This window comes from Bactrocera neohumeralis, chromosome 4 (genome assembly GCF_024586455.1).
Source record: "Bactrocera neohumeralis isolate Rockhampton chromosome 4, APGP_CSIRO_Bneo_wtdbg2-racon-allhic-juicebox.fasta_v2, whole genome shotgun sequence".
Lineage (NCBI taxonomy): Eukaryota > Metazoa > Arthropoda > Insecta > Diptera > Tephritidae > Bactrocera > Bactrocera neohumeralis.
This window is the reverse complement of record NC_065921.1, coordinates 89,749,070-89,766,136: the sequence shown is the minus strand read 5'-3', so window position 1 is coordinate 89,766,136 and position 17,067 is coordinate 89,749,070. Positions and strand designations below refer to the sequence as shown.

At 35.4% G+C, this 17,067-nt stretch overlaps 1 protein-coding gene and 2 long non-coding RNA genes across 5 annotated transcripts; 1 reads left to right on the top strand and 2 right to left on the bottom strand.

Annotated features, from left to right (window-relative positions):
* The first annotated feature begins 6,727 nt into the window (after positions 1–6,727).
* LOC126754827 (uncharacterized) lies at positions 6,728–10,418 on the top strand. Its single transcript, XR_007666427.1, has 2 exons — positions 6,728–7,116; positions 7,195–10,418. It is a non-coding gene; the product is annotated as an uncharacterized LOC126754827 (long non-coding RNA).
* Positions 9,305–16,922, bottom strand: LOC126754807 (polyadenylate-binding protein). 3 transcript variants are annotated; one of them, XR_007666425.1, is made up of 6 exons: positions 16,746–16,922; positions 16,050–16,345; positions 14,092–14,564; positions 11,588–12,617; positions 11,108–11,503; positions 9,305–10,935 (listed from the first exon to the last, which is right to left on the bottom strand). XR_007666425.1 is itself a non-coding variant. In XM_050466958.1 (6 exons), exons 2-5 carry the CDS (start codon positions 16,240–16,242, stop codon positions 11,250–11,252), a joined length of 1,950 nt encoding a protein of 649 aa, XP_050322915.1. In that variant the 5' UTR covers positions 16,243–16,345; positions 16,746–16,922; the 3' UTR covers positions 9,305–10,935; positions 11,208–11,249. The 3 variants fall into 3 exon arrangements, 2 of the variants coding, with proteins under 2 accessions (XP_050322915.1, XP_050322914.1); XM_050466958.1 differs by having other exon boundaries at positions 11,208–11,503; XM_050466957.1 differs by having other exon boundaries at positions 9,305–11,503.
* Positions 12,895–14,081, bottom strand: LOC126754826 (uncharacterized). The gene is made up of 2 exons (XR_007666426.1): positions 13,912–14,081; positions 12,895–13,710 (listed from the first exon to the last, which is right to left on the bottom strand). It is a non-coding gene; the product is annotated as an uncharacterized LOC126754826 (long non-coding RNA).
* Positions 16,923–17,067: the final 145 nt, after the last annotated feature.

The following is a 17,067-nucleotide window of genomic DNA, read 5'->3' as shown; positions in this document are numbered from 1 at the left end:
CATATTTATTTATTTTGTACAATTTTTGCAGTGCAAATGCACTTGTAGTCTTGTTTCAATGTCCATATGTATGAACTTGATTCAGAAATCAGCAACGAATAATTTAGGTTAACATGCAATAAGTTTAATCATATCTTAGGGCTTTATATTAATAAGTTACTAGCCATTTTAATAAGCATACAATCATAAGTCATAGAAATTTCACTGTACATACAACATACATATGTACACATATAATATTCACAACGATTATTTATTTATGTAGAAGCGATATTAAATTCATATAAGCAGAGTACATCCGCATATAACCAGTGAAGCATTTACATATAAACTAAAAAAAAAAATCGCCCAATCTCTTGTACATCAAGATTTAGAAAAATGGTTACCACATAGTATTTATCTTCATACATCCGTACATCATATGTACAAATACTTAACAAAATGCCATAAGATATGAGTGTATACATATACATATGTATTATAAGTATTAAAAGGATGTAATGATTTATTTAACATTCGAAACTCTTCGAAAAGCATCAAAAACACGAAACCGCTACCAGCCTTTTGCTAAATAATAATCCTCAGTGTCCATATGCTTTCCACAAAACTGATTAAATTATTAACATCGACTTAAATTTGCAATATATACTTCTTGAATGGTTTCTAATGTAGCTTTATAAGAGTTGTATATTCTTATTACTTTTGTATGTTGGTTTCTTCCATGATAAATAGTCATAATAGTATGGTTAAGTTTAAAATTATTGAAAATTATTAAGTTCTTTTCAATTTTTCATTGAAATTTCAATGAAAATCTATAAATTAAATATATAGTAGCTTACCATACATAAGTATGTATATGTAGTATGTATGTATAGTATATTAGTTCTAAGTGCAATTTAAGCTTTTCATGTTTGGAAAACAATATTTTTTTTTATAAAAAATACATTTATGTAACTAATAACTAATAAAATATGCAATAGAGATGAAAACAATCCTTGTTTGTCTTAAATTGTCCTCTCTTAGCGTTCGTCCATATAATATGCCAATTACAATGCGTGTATGTATGTTTGTAAACACTTTTCAAACTTACTTCCCATGCTTAATGGAGCAGCCGAGATGCTCAAACTTTTGCGCAAATATTACAAATAAATCTGAATGAATGAAAGTCGAGCAAACAAATTAGCGCCAGCGCATCGCATAAGAACACTAATTGTGCACAAACAAACACACACATATTCGTACTGGATTTTTACAAGTATGTGAAAATATATGTGTTCTTGTTGTTAACTCTGCGCTTGCTTTCGCACACGTCTGTAAATGTTCTGTCAAACATACAAACAAGTATACGGACAATGTATATGTATACATGTGTATATACTTAAGTGTACCAATTCAAGAGCCGACAAGTATGATGAAGTTTTCGGGTTAATTGATGAAGCTCATGCTTCATTTCCGTATCCGTTTCCGGAATGAAGCATATGGTGCATACGCAGCCTCAAGAGGCGAACTACGGAGCGTATGCGCAACATTGGGTTAGAATAGTAAAACGGCACGAGTGTGTAGCAAGCGTGAACTTTCGCAGTCACTTTAATATTGACGCATCCTAGTGAAGTGAGAATCCTCGTATACACCACCCTACGCAAGAGAGAAGCTCATTAAGCAGACAGGAAAATATGAAGAGGAAATAAATGAACCATATTTATTCACTCATTTGTCATGAGTAAATGCTGAACATGCTTGTGTCAATGTTGCTGATAATGAATAGACAATGAGAACATAACAGGCCACCGTGTAAACTGAGCATTCTTTGTTTTTGCTTGTTCGACATAGTTTCTGGAGAGCTTGTTCGCCGTTGTTGTGTGATTGCGTGTAAACGTGCATGTCCTTATTAAGTGATAATACAGCCTATAGGCCTGTACAAATTTATAAATAAGCATGCAATAAATGTGTCGAGTATGAATTTGAAGCAAAAATAGGTTTGATATTTTTTTCTCGGCGACTCAGCGCACTACTGAGATGCCCAATGAATTATTATTATAAATAGGCGCCTCTAAAATACAAATAAAATTATTAGTTGAAATTTAAATTTAAAAAAATAATAATTTGGTTTCAGTGAACACAGATGGTATCAATCGAGGTAAAATATGCAAAATGAGTGAGGAGAACAACCATTCATTGTTGCAAGACAAATCCCATCAAAACTAAACACACAGAGAGTTGTTCCTTTTCTCTCAAACATATCACGAATGTTCATGTGCGAACTGCTGCCCAAACACATACATAACTACACACTAGATATGCATTTTTTCACATTAGGCTGCATTGCAGCAATCGAAAAAGTAACGACTTTTTGCTGCTTTTCATTTAGCCAATGCATTTTGTGCAACAATTTTTGTTGTACAACTATAAAAGTCCGCAAGCAAAGACTGCAGGGGTCAATATTCAATACTGTCCTCCAAACTCGAAGCGTGTTTATACACATGGATTAGTGCAGCTAAAACAACTAGGCACCGTCATGTGTGAATAGTATGTATATGAATATACATATGTATCTAGTATACTTTTTGTAGTTTTTGTCTATTTTTTTGCTTGCAAATTCATAGTGAACCCTTCTTCCAAATAAGTGCAAGCACCTGGTGCACACAGAATTTCAATTGAGCATTGTGTTTGTATTTGCCGTCTGTCTCAGGCATGATGTGTTATTTGACTAACACCGCCGGCAGCAGTTGGGCGAAATTGTATTATGAAAGAAACCAATCCATGGACGAGACTGTTTTTATACTCTTGCAACCAGTTGCTACAGAGTATTATAGTTTTGTTCAACTAAGCGAGATAGATATATAAATGAACAGGATGACGAGAAAAAGGACGGTGATTTCATGCTGGAAAGAAGTTTCTTACGAGATTTACTGTAAAACTCTGAAAAAATCGAGCCTTTATTATTACTCCAGATATTCTTAGCTTCCCAAATGAAGAACTGATCTATCCAATTGAAGGATTTGCTTGAATGTTTTAAATGATATGAAGCAAATCGAGGAGAGCAATTTTTTTCTTGTAACCTCAATATTTTCGTTACAGAGCTTTAACCGCGTTCCTTAACTAAATAATGTATTCAAAATGCCTAATTTCTTTAAAAACCGGCGATTTAGGACACAATTTAAATTTTATTAATTTCTGGGTAAACTCAAATTTAAAATTTCTTTAATAAAAATATGCTCCATGCGATTCTGCGAATTTCTGCATTTATATATTTTCTCTACAACCAGTAGTTTAGGAGTTATAAGCATTTTTGTATTCGGTGGCTGCTAACTACATGCTCCTGGTCGCCTGGTAGAAATGTCAGATTTTGGCACCAAATTGAATGCAATTTTTTCTGCAGCGGCGGCGGATGCACTACAAATTTGTATGATGGGTATAGCGTATGTAAAGGGGCCCAATCGGGTACACGGATGCGCATATACAATGCATACACAAAAGGGCGAAATTGGGAATACGGAAGCGGGCATAGGATCTCGACCGGAAGTGGAATAACGGTACTAGTGTTCGGACCGGAAGTATTAAATCGAAAACCGATTTTCTCGACCGGAAGTGTGACATTGGTACCGTACTTCCGGTTCAATAACTCAACCGGAAACAGGTGCATATTCGAACCAGAAGTTTTGATCCGGATTCCTGGAAATATAGTATTGTTATCCTATTACCGGTCGACAACTCCCGTTTCTCGTTTGATACTTCCGGTTTAGTATTTGAACCGGAAGTATGACACCGTTGTTTCACTTCCGGCCGAAAACATTTGTTCCGGCCGGTCACTTTCTGTTTGGTATTCGGACCGGAAGTATGGCACCGTTATTTTACTTCCGGTTGAGTGTCCGTTTCCGGTTGGGATTTCGGTCCGGGAGTGCGGTTCCGTTATTCCATTTCCTGTCGAAGGCCTTTTCCTGTTTCCGGGCATTGCATATGGCCGCATCCGTGCTCCCTATTTCGCCCCGTTGAGTATGCTATACCCACCATGCAAATAATGTAAATGTAGTGCATCCGCCGCCGCTGCAGAAAAAATTGCGGTTCAATTTGGTGTCCAAATCTCAGATTTCTACCAGGCGACCAGGAGCATGTAGCAAGCAGCCGCCGAATACAAAAATGCTTATAACTCCAAAACTACTGGTTGTAGTGAAAATTTAAAAATGCAGAAATTTGCAGAATCGCATGGAGCATATTTTTATTAAAGAAATTTTAAATTTGAATTTACCCAGAAATTTAGAAAATTAAAATTGTGACCCCATTTCGCCGGTTTTTGAGGAGAAAAACGTCGAAATGATTCTTTCTCCTAAGTGAGGGTGTTGAAATAGGGTGTGGGAGGATTTCCGAGTATCCTTCTATTTATTCCAAGTCCAAAACTTTTAAATTCGAACATTTTGTCCATAAATGAATAGTTTTCGTTGGTATTATCCAATGTTTGTTTGATAATTCTTTTTGACCATTAGGCAGTCCAGATCTGATCCTCAGCTCGCTCTTCGCTGCCTTTAATGCCCGTCTGCTGCCCTCCAAAATACAATGACCCCCTCTCTCTCGAATCTTAAAAGTTGCAAGAAAATACAATGTTCGGTTGCAACCGAACTTAGCCTTTTCTTACTTGCTTTTTAATAATTTTTTTTTGAACCCTTGTTATTACAGCTAACTGTATTCCATTAATCTTAATGCTTTTTATTCTCAAAAGTTTTCCAATTCAATCAAAATATCTAAAAAAGAGAATAGATTAGATATTATATGAACAAATTTAATGAAACTTTTAAGTGGTTTCCTTGCATTTGGAAGACTGTGACTTAATTTATTGGGATATCAGCGAAATTTAACATAGACTGAGTTACTGCCAAATACGAAATAGCTAATGTGTTCAATAAGGCTTACAATATCTTATACTATATTATGCTGCGCCTATGGACAATTTACAAACATGCAATCTATACACACACGCGTACAGATGTTGACGCACCATAACCTCCACGGTAGGTGCAGCAGTGAATTGGAAGAGAAGACACAAATAGAACACCAACAACAACGGCAAATAAAAACAACAGACACATGTAATATATCAGACATTGTAACGCCTCATGCCCATGGAAACTTCAAACGGTTACATAAACTTCTGCAGCGAAGCAAGTCTGGAGAGTTTGTAAATGAACTACTTTCGAGAACAGCAAGGCTGTATGAAATGGAAATAAATATGAATGATTTGTTGAAAGATGAAAGCCACAAATTGATGAGCAGCGTGTGATGCCTTGAAAGGCAAATGTATTGTCGAACTGAGGGGTCGGGGCGCACGATAGCAAGACACTACGTGAATGAGCAGGAAGCAAACATGAGATCACACACATACATATGCATGTGCACCTGGGTCAATGGTTCAAATTGTAAACATTTTTATTTTAGAGATCTAACGCACTCTAGACACACCTAAAACATACTTTGTCAGGCAATGGGCTCATATCGTCCAAATTTACCTGATGCAGCGGAATAACTTTATCTGTAATTTATTTTAGAGTATAGAATGTATTCATGTATTCATTGTGTAGAATTCTAAACTCTAAATATATGTGTACATACATTCATATATAATGTATATGTATTATAGTAACTATTGTAGTTAAACAATGTATTGGTCATACAAACGCCCAGTTTCATTGCTCAGCAGTTGCTACCGTTAATTTGAATTGCATAAATAAGTGGTGCATCATCTGGCTTTATGTAAGAACTCCGCACTCCCCTTGTTGAACCATGGCCATTATAATAATACGCCACGAGCTCCAGTCAAATCCTACACCAACTAGAACGCGATGTACTTATTCCAAACTGTGGCACGTGTGTGTGTATGCTTGTATTTCCACTTGCTGGTGTTTCTGCTTGGCCTGCTCCACCTTGAAGCATGGCAAAATGCCACTTCATCCGCTGTTGGTTCATGATTTGTACGCACGCTTGCATAGAATAAAAACAAAAACAAATATAGCTGCAGGCATGCATCTCGGATTATTTTAAGGCATTAATTGAAGCCAGAACGGGCAACACTGCGCAAACCACTTCACTTAACACCACACAACTCCCAGCTGTACGATGCGATGCTCTTGGTTTGGTTGTTACACACAAATGCACGCATACAAAACTGCACTTAAATTGCAATTGAAGCCTCGCCATTGCAGCATCTCTCACATGCCACTAATACACCTATGCACATATGGACGTAAATCCGTACACAGGTATGTAAGGATGTGAAAATGCCCGGAAGCTTTCTACTATAGAGCCGACCAAATATAGGCTATCTATGAACTAGTCACATTTGGACTAACATGAAAGGTAAAATACAGTTCTATTTTTAACTTGACTTAAAACGAGTATATAGTATAATATATATATTATGTATACCTGGCGACTGAAGCTTATGTTAGAGTTTTTAATTAATAAAAAACAGAATTATATTATTTTTGCTTTTCTTTTGCACGACAAAATAAATCCTACCACTACATCGCTCCAGAAATATGTTATGTCAAATTCGCCGTGGAAAAGCGCTGATTATATACATATATATATATATGTATATATGTATATGCTTGAGCATAGAAATTTTCCTACTGGGTATTGCGATATTTTATATTGTATATGTATGTTGCACATAAATACATGTTGGTGAATGGCAACCTGCACATTTATGTTGGCAGCACGCTGTTCTATCTGATGACTGTGATGATTATTCTCGCCTGGACCGTTATGCTGACATTGCAAAGGGAGGCGTAGTTGGTGGCGCTGGGGCATAGATAACGCTGGGGAATAGGGGAATACTACCATCAAAAAGCTCACATAAAGAATATTCAAATAAAACGAAAGCACAAAATGCTTAGGAATGAAAGTGTTACATAAGTGCTGAAGTGCAACAAAAATTGCAACCATTTCGAATAATACCCTGCACCCTGCACATATGCACGCACATCCACGGATATGAAAAGAGAAGTGAATAAAAAATTATAATTACGATGTGTATAAAACTCGCCTGCACAATTTAAGAATCCAGATCGAGAAGCAAGAGCTCGGCTGACTTTGAATGCGCTATAACACAGTATATTTACTTATGTACGTAAAATCCGGCGTTGTATTTGGTGTTGAAAGCCTTACTACTTCATACATTCATAAAAATCTCCGAATTGGCAGATAATCCTGGATGCTACAAATGCAAATTACTCTTGGCAATTTTTGTGTGATGACTTTCAAACGTCTGAATTCAGAGGCTGTTAAGGAAGCGTTGTTTGTTACAGATGAAATATAATATGAAAGAGACGCGTCAGTAACAATTTCTAAAGCTCGGCAACCCACTACGTCCTTTTGCGACATCATTTCATTTTAACAAATCCGCAACCTGAGTGTTTAAAAATTTTTCGATTCCAACACAACTGTTATGTTTACAGTCGATCTCAAAGATCAGTAAGTTTAACTGAGTTTAACTCTCTTATTGTTCATATTCACCAAGTTTACCTGAACTCGCTAAGTCCTAATGTTTCCACATGCGAATATGCACTTATGTGCCACCTAATGCGAATGAGTAAGCATAAGTTCCACAAGTAGTTGGGGTCGAGTAACCGTCGAGTGCACACATCAGGATGCATAAATAAACAATTTTTTGTACTCAAAATCATAACCTAACAACACTCGCAAGACAGACAGCAAAAAACAAATAATTTATGCCGAGAGGTAGGTACTCAGGTTTATTTTTTTAATGAATGGCGAAATGACGGGAATAGCTGTAGTCTTTATTACATCGTAGCCAAAATTGAAAAGGCTCACGCAGCCGTGAAGCCAACCATCGCCAGAGACTTTTTTTACAAACGTACAAAAATGTGTTCATATGTATAATATTATAGCTAATACAGACATTCATACATATGTACGTACATATGTATATGTTAAAGTATCGCACTTAGCATAGCATCTGCAGATCTATCCTGTGTCACAATTAACACACTCGCACACAGGGACCTCGTAGCACAGCTTACCAGACTTCTTCAATTGCCAAGTATTTCTTACTGTCTGTTACCTGCACACTACTTCCTTTTTTAAGCCAATATAAATACTATATCAACGTTTAATCCAACATCAATAATGATGCGTTTAATAAATCTAGGGTCCTCAGCTACGTTCAAGCAACTTATTTGCGACTTCTACTCAACATCGTTTTTGCAGGTCTATTAAAAAGTTCATGAGAGATTTCGATATCCGCTATCTCTCTGATGCCATCACGAGAATTTTCAAGCACTGTTTCTTTAACAGCGGTGGATGGACTACTCGCATGAAAAGTCTTTGGTGACTTCACGATTTTCAATAATTTGTGCCACTCGAGTAATTTGGTTCGTAATAAGGTAGACTCCCTAAGACAATTCTGCAACAATTTCAATGATTTCCGTAACAGTCCGTGTAAATTTTGGTGTTACAGCCAGTATCGAGCCCATCAGGAGTAACAACAACAGTAATGTTTAACAGCTTTAAAGGAATAAAAGGAGAAAAGTAGAGCCTGTGCGACTTGGCCTTCGTATACATCCAAATGGGTTATGTGTATTAAAAAAATGTACATATGTGCATTAAATTGGATTATTTTCCTATGAAAATATGCAAAAATAATGCAATATTAGTATTTTTAAATTTTTGGTCTGTGGTGAACCAGCTAGTGTAAATGCCCATACATATGTATGTTGGTATTGCAACATAAAATGTTCCTCCCAACGCCGGATGATGAAAATTTGGATCTGCCCAGTTTATGAAAATCTAATCGTCATTGGAATGACGAATGATGGATATAAATTTCAAAAACTTAGTAATTTCACTACTTTGTCAAGAGATTGAATAATCCGTTTACACATAAATAAAAACATAAGATTTGTCGCCGGATTGAAATTTCTACATATTTATTTTAAATAATTCGTTTTTGGAAACATTTGTTTTTGTATTATTGAATACTGTTGGCTTTGTTTTACGAATGTCTATTGTAGTGTTGTTACCTTTGTAAGAAAAAAATAGAGTGAATTTGTTTAAATAATATATATGATCAAATAATAAAACGCAATTATTTAATTCCGATATAAAAAAACAAATTAGGAATACAATCGCTGAGCTAATTTAGCTAGAAGTGCTCGATTTGACGTATAAGACTTCATTTTGCAGATACAAATGTATGTGCATATGTGTGTAGTAAGTTTGTAATCAGTGCGAAAAACTAGTTTCGGCTTTTAACCCACTGTTCAACCCGGGAATTCCTCATAAACACATGTACTTATGCCAAAAGTTTATATTTTATTTAAATTCTCATTTCACCAGATCAAGATAGGTATAATTAAATTTTTATATTGTTCGGTTAAAATATTGTTCAATATTGGAATTGATTTATTACTGAATTTTTACCATTGCTTCAGGGTGGACCAAAAGGTGTCCTAATGCCTAAATAATGAGAAAAACTAGATAAATAAGCTTTTATTTTTGCAATATAAAAAAAATAAGTTGAAGTTTGATTAGAAGTACGAAAATACTTTTTCGACTACCCAATATTTGAATTTCGGATTGCGGTTAAAAAGATGTTCCGATTTTCGGGTACAGTAATACGAGTTCAGGTTGTTCATGACAAAGGTTTTCGGAAACTATTTTAAATTTTCATTATCGAAAAATCCTTGCTTCGACCGTAATCTTGCATTTCCTAACCCGACATCGCTCTCACGTACACATTCAAATATGAAGGGACTTATGGTCCACCCTGTATTTTGCATGCCCATCCACACATTTGATCGGGCGCAATTGAAAATATTCCCGCGGTTCGACTTTGAAATTTATCAACGGTCTTACACATACTATGTTTTTTATATTTGATAAAAGTTGTATATTTATAATTCAGTTATTTCATTCATTATATTTATTGTGTTTTTCTGGTCAGCTAGGACCGTTTTTATATTAATTTTGCGATTTTTTTTGTTTTTATTTTTAAGTTCTGCTTGTCAGCGGTTGTGTCTGACGTATATATATTTTCAATTTTTATTATATTTGTTTAAAGTAGCAAAAAATCATTGAACGTTTACTTTTTCGCCCTATTCAATATTTTCTTTTACAAGCAATTCTATTCTCATGTTGTTTGTTTGTTTTATTACATTCAGAGAGTGGATGACAGAACTGAGCCGTTCTTTTCGGTTGATATTAATATTTTTTATCTGTTTGAATAACCACACTCCAAATTTTTCATTTTTTCATACGCTTTTGCAATTTTTTTGTTTGATTTTTTCAATTATTTCTCTCTTACATACATGTTAATTACTTTTGTTTACCTAAGCCTGCCCAATCGCTTCTCAAGTATATAGAAGATGAAACTCTCTTCAATTCAACCAAATGCATTCATTACAAAATAGAGCAACTTTCAAATTATAATCCATTACAAATGTACACTGAAACGCATTTGCTTCAAGTAAATGACAAAAACAAATTTTTATTCAAGTGAAAAATATGAAAATTTGGTATTGTTTGCAATGCTTGTATGAGTTTAGTATGGTTGTTGTAGTTGGTGGTGGTGGTTATAAAAAAAAAATATATTAAAATTACCTCATCGCGCCAGAGATTATGAAACTATTACAATTTTAGGAAATTATAAAATTCAAACCACAAGTGTGGCTGGTTTTCAGTTTTGCTTTTGTTTCTTTCGGCGTGCCACCTTCCGAATTCTTGGTTTCAATTCTTCTTCTATTCCAAGTTTTGATTTTTTCATTTTCAGTTTTAGTTCTTGATTTTCATATAATCTTAATACACAGTTTTGAAATTACTGTGTACACGTCACTTGGCAGCTTTGCATTACTCGCTAGGATGTTATATTGATTGTATGTTAAAAAACGCTTGCGTTTTGATTGGTTGAATTGAAAAGGTAATTAACTGAAATCAGAAGCGAAAAGGCATGAATCTTAATTATTATGGGGAAAATCATGAAAGTTGAAAGTTGACAAAAGATTTTCAGCGAATGTTAAATGGTATTACTTTTTAGATGTGGTTCTCATTATTCAGTTTTCAATTTTTAAAAAATATTACATATTTATATCATATCTACCTGACGTTTTTTGTTCTGAATTGAATAATGAGGACCACTTCTGTGTTTTCTGACGTTGAGGCTAGAAGCAGTATGAATAACATATTTAAAATTACGAAACTTTTTAGTTCGGCTAGCATGATGTGATTTCCATAAAGGTATTTTAATTAGTTGGCTCAGCAACACGATGAACCTGCAAAACGGCAACAGCTTCTTCAACTTTGGCTTTCAAAGCATCTTGATCCTCTATCATGTGCAACAATTCGGAATTCTCTATCTCTAATAACATTCCGGTAATCTTGCCAGCCATAAGTGGATGCATGCGCTCGATCATAGGATACAAGCGTTCACCCAAAATTTGTTTTTGTTCCTGTGGCTTGGCATTAGCCAATAAAGAAGCAATTAGCTTCTCTTGACCTAAAAGAAAACAAAATATTGTGTTTATTTCAATAAATTCTAGTTATTTTATGATGCGACTAACAAAACAAAAATGTAACTTACCCTTCTGGTGCATTGGCTGCACTTGCGGTTGTTGTTGGACCGGTTGTGGAGGTGGATTGCGCATGTTGGCGGTATATTTATAGTTGGCAGCGCGTTGCTGAGCACCGCCTGCAGTAATTGGTGCTCCAGCCATTGGAATATTACCCGCAGCGACTGTTTGCTGACCTGTGATAGCGCGTGCGCCAGTATTGCGCATTGTGTTGGCAGCGGCGGCTGCAGCGTGCGCGCCTTGAACTGTCTGCGGTTGGCCACGGGCAGCGGCTGCTGCTGGGCGGAACTGGGCGTTACCGGTTGCTGCCATGGCGGCGGCATTTGTGAAGCTACCAGCAGCGGCTGCAGCGCCAGCCTGTGTGACACCTTGTACGCCAGCGGCAGGGCGCACCTGTGGTGCCCATCTTGGTGTGTTACGAATCGGTTGGGTCACTTGTGGACCAAAGAAACGTTGCCCTGGCGCCATGGTTGGTACGAAAAAGCCGCCTGCGGCGTTTGGTTGGAATATTTGACCTAATTGTTGCATACGCATACCCGACATATGACGCATGTATTGTGATGCCAAATGTGCTTTACGGTCTTCTTTACGTTGAGCCAAAGCTACATACAATGGCTTCGAACCGACCACACGTCCATTCACTTCAGTGACGGCACAGGTTGCTTCATTGGGCGAAATGAAGCAGACAAATCCAAAACCTTTGGAACGTCCCTCTTCATCGGTCATAACCTTGGCAGATGTAATGGTACCATACATCGAAAATTCTTTGCGTAGACGCTCATCATCTACACTGTCATCCAAGTTTTTAACATACAAATTAACGCCAAATACCGATTCTTGCCGTTTCTTCTTTAATTCTTCGAACTTGCGCTTCAGTTCTTGTTGGCGTTCAGCTTTCTTCTGTGCACGAGCAACATATAACACTTTACCCTCGCCCATATCTTTTCCATTTAACGCGTCAACAGCGGCTTCAGCTGCTTCGGTGGTCTCATAAGCTACGAAGCCGAAACCTTTACTTTTCCCATCGTCTTTAACCATTACCTGTGGAAGATATAAGCAACATGGTCATATCGGTTATATTACTACATTTATACATTTAATTTAACAATTAATTCCATCTCTAGTATATCTGTAAGTCTTCAACTTTTGTCAAGTGATCTGAAGGATCCATCGACATGGTAAGCACAGAATCTGGTTGTTTCTTTTACAGCCATAAATCTTAATCCTGTGGCAAGTTTACCAAACAATCAATGGGTAGTAAGCTGTGTAATTTTCTTAATTTTCGAGACCTAGACCAATTTATATTTATATAGTACACTTTATTGGAAACCTGTGATTCGTCAACTTTTGTCAAGTGATCTGGAGGATCCATCGACATGGTAAGTACAGAATCTGGTTGTTTCTTTTACAGCCATAAATCTTAATCCTGTGGCAAGTTTACCAAACAATCAATGGGTAGTAAGCTGTGTAATTTTCTTAATTTTCGAGACCTAGACCAATTTATATTTATATAGTACACTTTATTGGAAACCTGTGATTCGTCAACTTTTGTCAAGTGATCTGGAGGATCCATCGACATGGTAAGTACAGAATCTGGTTGTTTCTTTTACAGCCATAAATCTTAATCCTTTGGCAAGTTTACCAAACAATCAATGGGTAGTAAGCTGTGTAATTTTCTTAATTTTCGAGACCTAGACCAATTTATATTTATATAGTACACTTTATTGGAAACCTGTGATTCGTCAACTTTTGTCAAGTGATCTGGAGGATCCATCGACATGGTAAGTACAGAATCTGGTTGTTTCTTTTACAGCCATAAATCTTAATCCTTTGGCAAGTTTACCAAACAATCAATGGGTAGTAAGCTGTGTAATTTTCTTAATTTTCGAGACCTAGACCAATTTATATTTATATAGTACACTTTATTGGAAACCTGTGATTCGTCAACTTTTGTCAAGTGATCTGGAGGATCCATCGACATGGTAAGTACAGAATCTGGTTGTTTCTTTTACAGCCATAAATCTTAATCCTTTGGCAAGTTTACCAAACAATCAATGGGTAGTAAGCTGTGTAATTTTCTTAATTTTCGAGACCTAGACCAATTTATATTTATATAGTACACTTTATTGGAAACCTGTGATTCGTCAACTTTTGTCAAGTGATCTGGAGGATCCATCGACATGGTAAGTACAGAATCTGGTTGTTTCTTTTACAGCCATAAATCTTAATCCTGTGGCAAGTTTACCAAACAATCAATGGGTAGTAAGCTGTGTAATTTTCTTAATTTTCGAGACCTAGACCACTTTATATTTATATAGTACACTTTATTGGAAACTTGTGATTCGTCAACTTTTGTCAAGTGATCTGAAGGATCCATCGACATGGTAAGTACAGAATCTGGTTGTTTCTTTTACAGCCATAAATCTTAATCCTTTGGCAAGTTTACCAAACAATCAATGGGTAGTAAGCTGTAGATATTGATGTTTGCTTATAATGCTAAATAGTTTTAACTTACCTTATAGCTGGTTATTTTTCCGAAAGGCTCAAATAACTCCTTCAACTTCTCGTCATCAAAATCTTCTCCAAAATTCTTTACGTACACATTAGTAAACAGTTTTGCTTTTTCTCCCAATTCCTTCTCGCGTTCCTTGCGTGGAATGAATTTACCTACGTAGACTTTTTTAGCATTTAACAACATGCCATTGACCTTTTCTATCGAAGTGTTAGCTGATTCTTCGGTTTCAAAATGTACGAAACCATATCCTTTTGAATTGCCCTTTTCGTCGGTTGCAACTTTACAACTCAATATGTTGCCAAACGCAGAAAAAGTGTCATAAATCGCTTTATTGTCAATACTTTTATCAAGATTTTTAATAAAGACATTTCCCACGCCCGAACGACGCAAAGATGGGTCCCGCTGTGACCACATAATGCGTATAGGCTTGTTACGAATTAAATCAAAATTCATCGTATCTAACGCGCGTTCCGCTGTTAAAAAGTAAAATAAATATTTTAGTTATTAATGGAATTCAATGGTAGAAAAAGTTTCGTTTTCCTCAAATTGAAAAACTACGTTTTTGCCAAAATGTTACAACTAAGCGAAAAAACATCAAGATAAGGAAAAAATTTAAAAGGTCTTAAAAAAAAATGACACATACGAACGCCAAACCCTTTGGAGGGTTTTACTATACTGACCTAGTACCATCACCCTGACTTGGAATTTCTCACCCCCCAGATTAGCTGTTGTACTGTGTAATTCAAATAATATATTATTAAAGCAAGTTTTCTTTTGTTCGCTTACTAATGATGCCAAGTATAATAAGATTTAATTAGAACAGCATGGTAAGTAAAGCGATCTTTCTCTTGCATTTTCTGTATAGTCCGTGAGCACTTGGTAACTCATAAACTACGTTACGAGAAATGCATGTGATACTAATAAAAAATATACCTGAATTGTTCTTCAATACTTGTTCTACAAAAGTTTTACAAACTTTTTTAAAATTATTCTGTTTAATATGCTTCCTCCCTCCCTCCCTTTTTCCATAATATTCTTCAAGCAAAAATTGTGCACCCGAAATACTTCGCAAATGTCAATATATGTAAATAAATACTAAATGGCTGATTTTCAAAAGTTTGTGGCAGTGACCAGTAAACACATACAACATGCACCGATGTCTCTTTATCACGATATTACTAAGTCATATCGTAAAATTTCTTTTCACAGATGTGCTTGTCATGCAAAGCACGTGCGAAAGTGTCAACGTAGCATTTGCACTAAAATTTAAAAAACGTAAATATTAATTAAAACTATATCCCTATGCGAAATACACAATCTAAATACAAATGTAATCGTGTTTAGGTAAAGTGTTTTTCAAATAAAAAATATATATATGTACATAAGTATAAATACATATCAATGTGAAGTCAATGAACCCCAGGTAAAAAAAAAATAACGTAAACTAATCCAGAGTAGTGAAAGTTGAAAAATAAATCATTCATGAATCCTGCATACGTGACATTTTTTCAGGGAATTTCAAATATAAAAACATATGGTATATACATATGTATATACATAAATATACGTAACAACTGAATTTGTAATTAATAAATATTGACTTCTAAAAATATCTGAGTCATAACTCAAATAACCTACGGTCCAGAGTTAATGATGAAAACATAAGTAAAACGGAAACAAAGAAAATTGCTTTTGTTTCCCCATGATAGCCTGTAAATCAGGTACAAATACATATACTGGAATTAAAAATGGCCGACACATGTGGTGAAAACTACAGTAATGCCAGATCACATAATCTATAACCACACTAATTTAAAAACTACATTTCCACTACATATCAAATCGATTATTCGCAATATAAACATCTTATATCTTCCAAAAAAAAAAAAAAAAACTAAAGAAAAATGTCTTGGAATTTCTCTTCATATTTCGCTACCATAAATATTTTGAAATCTTACCGTCAGCTGGTTGCTGGAAATTTACATAGGCATAGCCCAGTGAACGACGTGTAATTACATCACGGCAAACTCGAATGGATAATACCGGACCAGCGGTTGAAAATTTTTCAAATAAACCAGCCTCGTTGATATCCTGATGTAAATCGCCAACATAAAGTGATGCCATTTGATAGTTGGGTCCTCCAGAATTCATTTTATTATCTGTCGGATACAATTTATCTTTGCACGCTTCTTTCAATTGCTCTCTTCAATAACGTTGAAGAGAAAAATCTACACAAAAGAAAAACTTAAAAGAACTGTAAAGAGAAACAAATTAGTTATTTAGTATTATTATAGTACAGGAAAATTTTCATGTTAAAATGCTAATAATAAAGTGGCAACCCCAAGAAACACACGTTTCGTACTAATGCGGCGCTGGCAATTGCTATTCAGTATAGGGAATAACAAGAAAAAGAAATTAATTTTAATACAAAAATTGTTATAAAATCCGAACACCTTCCATAAATATATAAAGTTAAATTTCAAACAATTTTATATGTGTTATTCCGGTCCCCCCACGAACCTACTTTTTGAAAACCTCGTGTGCATAAACGACCACCATTTTTCTTTAGCTTTGCTTCGCCATGCCACGCCACAATCGAATTTCACCTTTATCGGTTATACATAAAGATTACATTATTTTGTAATTTTACTTACGTTTTATACACTTGCTCGATTTTTGCTACTTTTTGCAATTTTTTTTGTTGATTTTTATATATTTTTATTTTTTTTTTTGGTTTTTTAAATGATTTTTTCACAAAAATATGTGATAGTCGCGAGCTTAATTTACCACACGACCACTCACCACGTCGGACTCAACACGACTCAATTCAATTTCCATTTTCTTTCGGTTCACACGAATGCGCCATTTTCGACATTCCATTCACCTCTCAATCATGGAATGTGATTGATGAACCTCAGAGTTGCAACAAGTATGCGAATACATTATGAAGTGCTTACACTCTACTTCTAATCTCCT